Below are 5,089 nucleotides of genomic sequence, written 5' to 3' on the forward strand. Positions count from 1 at the left end.
GAAAAGGACGGAGGGAGTATATGTTATATTTAAGAAAACGAGTCTAGCCAAGTTCACTTAAGCGAACCGATCCCGATTTTTGTTCATGAACGGCTCTGTTCATTTGCAGCTCTATTCCCCTCCAATCTTACAAGGATTCGATTCATTAAGAAGTGGATATGGATTTTCACTTGTCGATAAAAACCACATCCTAACTACTAAACTTATACATTTATAAATTATTTATATATATAAATAAAATTTAACTATAATCAATTAATAAAATTAATTTATACGTATTGGTATTCTAATTTTATAAGTTATTTTATTGTATTTTCACATTAACTATTATTTCATCATATTAAAATTTCTTGTACACACCACATGTTATCATATTCAAATGAGTGAATCATGTATGTCACAAATTATTTTTATACATAATATTTTAGTTATTCACAGTTCACAACATTTTTTTTATTTTAATTTTTGAAATTGACATATGTAATTAATTCATATATTTCTGAAATTACAATGTTTTACTTTTATGTATTTATTTTATAATTATTTTAAACTGAACTAGTTTCACATATTTTCAAAAAAAAATTATTTTCACAACACCTCTAACTTAAAATAGTTTCTTGTGCTTTAGTTTTTTTTTATTATTGAACCATGTTAAATTAAAATTATTCATCTCAAAAAATTTAAATGGATCCAGTGGTCCGATCCGATAATCGAAGATCCTAATGAATTTGTTTATGAATTACGCTATTAAAAATCTGAAATTGATCCGATCTCAATCCAATCCAATAAATTTAAATGAATATGAATATGAATTTAATCAAATCCAATCCACATTTGAACACCAGCACAAGGATAACTTAGTCTGGTTCGCATTGTATATCTCCTAAAAAGGCACTTAAGCTTCAATTCGAAGGAAATGGAATGAAATTTTATCATGTTTTACTAAAATTGCACCAAAATTTCCATCCTATTTTAGCCAATATTATTGTATGGTAATAATTCTATTTTAAATGAAAAATAGATTATGCCCATTATTTGATACGTTGACGTCTTACGGATCGTAATATCTTAAAAATTTTATGCAAATCATGCTTTCCCATAAGAAAAATATATTTAAAAAGAAATTACAATAGCGAATTTCGACACGTAATTCACGGAAAAAAATTTAGTCAAAACGGACACTGCTAAATAACTTATACGTAGATATTGTCAAATTAATTTTTCATGTGAATTTTAAGGTAATTTTCACTAGATTAAGTAAAATGAGAATGGTGGCTACAACCAGCAGAATAACAAATTCGCTACAATAAGTATTTAATAACAAAATTTATTGGCTTAATTTGATTTAAAAATGTGCAATAACATGAATATTAGTAATATCCATACATTAAGAAATAAGATTTTTGTAACTCCCCAATCATTGATATTGTCACAGGAACAATATGTTTGATTCCCTTAACACAGATTAGGAGATTATAATTTTTGCCAGCTTTCAGTGTTAATGCAAAACCTCTTATAAATACCAAATGATTTTACTCTACAAATCAGAGCTTCAACATACATAAACATTGCTCCATTTGCTTTTCTTTTGGTTTCTGTTCTTGATAGCTTGTTTAGAGATGGCCAAAAAGTTCAGCATTGGCCGCCAAAAGATCAAGATTGCGAAAATAGAGCGTAAGAATCACCTGCAAGTTACCTTCTCAAAGCGTCGATCAGGCCTTTTTAAGAAGGCAAGTGAGCTCTGTACACTTTGTGGAGTTGAGATTGCCATTATAGTCTTTTCTCCAGCTGGAAAAGTGTTCTCCTTTGGACATCCTAATGTTGAAGGTATAATTGATAGGTTTTTTAGTCGCAATCCTCCACCTTCAAACTCAAGCACTCTCCATCTCGTTGAAGCTCATCGTAGTATGACTGTTTGCGAGCTGAACTTCCATCTCACACAGATTTTCAATGAACTAGAGGGTGAGAGGAAGAGAGGAGAGGCACTTGATGACATGAGGCAAGCTAGCCAGAGCCAGTTTTGGTGGGAATCTCCAGTCGAAAAGATGGGATTTGATGAGCTTCAACAATTGAAGGACTGCATGGAAGCGTTGAAGAAAAATGTGAACAATCAAGCTAATAGCATCTTGATTGAGAATGCAAATTCTAATTTGCCACCTTTTGGTTTTAATGGACACAGGGCCTTTAATCAGTTTGAAGCTAAGCCTAATCAGATTGATCCTGCTTCTCATGTCCCTGGTTACGGATATGGTAATGGTTATTTTGGTCTGAGCAACTTTGCTGCGTAATCTGAGCTTGTGTCTTGCTAGACATTTCTGAGTCTCCATTTTGATTGATGCTGTGTGGCTTTGCCGGAAAAGAAAGTTCATTTTTCTATCTATTGGTTAAAGTTGTAACTTAAATTTGACAAACAGTTTGATCTGAAGTTTATTCTGAGGTTGTAATGGATATTGTTTTTTGAAAATGGTCAGCTGCATATGTCTAAATATTCTTTAAGCTTAAAATGTCAATTACTATTGAAAAGTTATCAAAAAAGAGAGTTGGATGAACGCGTAACTTATAATCTTGTTTTTCATATCAAAACAAGTTATATTGGGAAAGAAAAATTACCAACTTTTTTTTGAAATATTAATAAAAAAGAAGAAGCAATTGATTAATCTATAAATTAGATTTGAAAGATGAACTTTGACTTACGACTCAAGGAACTGGATCTCGAAGGGAACGGGGTTTTGTCGTGCATTTGACAAACTCAGATTACAAATTTAAATAGGATATTAACATCTACCAACCCCCACTATATCTACCTTTACTATATATATTATATTTTGTTCGTTTCGGATATAGCATGACTTTTTTTGTACTGTATAAAATTCACACATTAACACTCGAGATCTTGTAATGAGTAGATACTTCCACAAAAGTATAATCGATTTTCTGATTAAATACAGTACGCGATATTTTTTTATACTTTTGGCATTCAATTCTAGCCATTTTCGCACCCTTTAATCGATCTAATCAACATATATACATATAACTCTCCCACCCCTTTTCATTACTAATGGATTATCCTTACTATTTTATTTTACTAAAAATGCAATGATCTTATTTTGTTTCTCGGTTTAAAACATATGTCTTTAGTTACATGAGAAGTATTTTTCTAAACATATTTTATCTTTACTGACTCAATTAAGATCCCTCGGGAATAAAATCTTACCCTTTTTCTATGTTAGCCAAACAGCCAGCCAGATGGAACGAGATTAAAATTTTTAATATTAAAAAAAATGTTTCATTTAAAATTACACAAAATATGACACGAAATTATGATATGAATGTACATAACATGAAACGAATTTTTAACTAGTCATGTTTTTGTTTACTATTCATTTAAATTAAACATAAAAGTTTCCAGATTTGAAGTATATAAAACAAACGAATTGTCGGGTTTAACTAAACATATACGAATTGGGGGGTTTAAGGTAAAAAGGTCTGAGCTTTAGTGGCTCTGAGGTATAGAGCATGGGTGTGTATGTACAGTATATGCGAAGAGGGGTTTTGGATATGAAGGAATTTATCTGATTCTGAAATGCAGTAACGCTGCAAGGGGTTTTGGGCTTGAGTAGGTAACCAAAATCGACCTAACCCCAAATTTGTATTATAAATTTTTATGAATTGACTTGTCAGGACATATGTTCAAATTGAATTCGCAGACGCACATGAATGCATGCAAGATCTCATATTATTACGAGAAAAGTTATCTTTTGTTATAATTATTTGGACCCCTAGTATTTATAAGATTGGATTTTTTAATAATATTTTGGACCCCTAATATTTTGTAGTAGAGGGTTGTTTGGTTGAAATAATAATTGTTTGTTCTTTTTTATTGTCTCATTTTGAAACAAATAATAATGTTGCCATAAATACATATTATTACGGTACAATTACAGTCAACAATTTCATATACGACACAATTTTTTTTCGTATTTCGGTTTATCTTTTTCGTACACAAACACGTAATTGTAATTAAATAAATAAATTAAGAGGCGGTTTTGAATTTACCTTTGTTACACCACATGAACAAATATAAATTGACATAAATACTTATTTAAAGAAATATTTTAAAATTATTTAAATATATTTTATAAATGTATATTGTATTTATAATTATTATAAAAACAAAATAGAAAAAATTTCAAATTCAAATATTTGACAACACTTATAACTTATTGACTTAAACTCAATTAATAAAAGTACTCCTAACAAAAAAATTATATTTAAAAAGAAAAATCATTATTTTGTGAAAATGTTAAAAACAAAATAAGAAGCAATTGATTAATTTATAAATTAGATTTGAATGAGACCTTTGACGATTTTCGCTTGCGACTCAAACTGGAGGAACCTAAATATGGAAGCGAACGAGGGCTTGTCGTGCATTTGACAAACTCACCACACATATTTCAAGTAAAATGTGTCACGTGCACATACGAGTAACGTAACTCATAGAATTTCCTTTTCGCTTCCCATTCTGCTAGTAATAAAAAGATATGCGAGAACTCTTACCCATGTCTCCATATTTTTTTAAATTATTTGCTGGAGTTGTTCGATTATAACTTGAGGCGCTACTTCAATGGCTCGATCTGAAAGACGACCGTCTCTACAAGTTTCAGTACCATATCTTCCAAAACCAAGTTGTATACCGTCTTGTTTGCAACCTCTACTATATCCTCGTTTACGATATATATGTATATGTATATATATATATAATATTTTGTTCATTTCGAATAGGGCGACCTTTTTTTAGTACATGAAATCCATATACGGGGTCAGAGGATTTGGTCATCACGATGAAACCTCAATCCAAGATAAATTGTTTAATCAATAAACGAATGTCAGCAGAAGATATTTAACATCTATGACCCCAAATTAATCCAAGATCTTTTAAGATTACAGTTCTAGAAACAAGAATTCCAAATTCAATAAATACATTTTTCACTTTCTTTTAAAATAATTCTCAATTCAATACCAAACCCACTAGTATAACTTTGAAAAGAAGTACACTAGTCCCAACTATAAAATAACATAATATATAATA

General features: G+C 30.0%; 1 protein-coding gene across 1 annotated transcript; it reads left to right on the top strand.

Annotated features, from left to right (window-relative positions):
• The first annotated feature begins 1,619 nt into the window (after nucleotides 1-1,619).
• Nucleotides 1,620-2,288, top strand: LOC141719927 (agamous-like MADS-box protein AGL62). Its single transcript, XM_074522289.1, has one exon. It carries the CDS (start codon nucleotides 1,620-1,622, stop codon nucleotides 2,286-2,288), a length of 669 nt encoding a protein of 222 aa, XP_074378390.1.
• Nucleotides 2,289-5,089: the final 2,801 nt, after the last annotated feature.

Source organism: Apium graveolens, chromosome 4 (assembly GCF_009905375.1).
Source record: "Apium graveolens cultivar Ventura chromosome 4, ASM990537v1, whole genome shotgun sequence".
In the NCBI taxonomy this organism is placed as follows: domain Eukaryota; kingdom Viridiplantae; phylum Streptophyta; class Magnoliopsida; order Apiales; family Apiaceae; genus Apium; species Apium graveolens.

Bases quoted from the DNA above. Each gene is read 5' to 3' on its own strand.
- LOC141719927 (XM_074522289.1), top strand. From the start codon at position 1,620: ATGGCCAAAAAGTTCAGCATTGGCCGCCAAAAGATCAAGATTGCGAAA.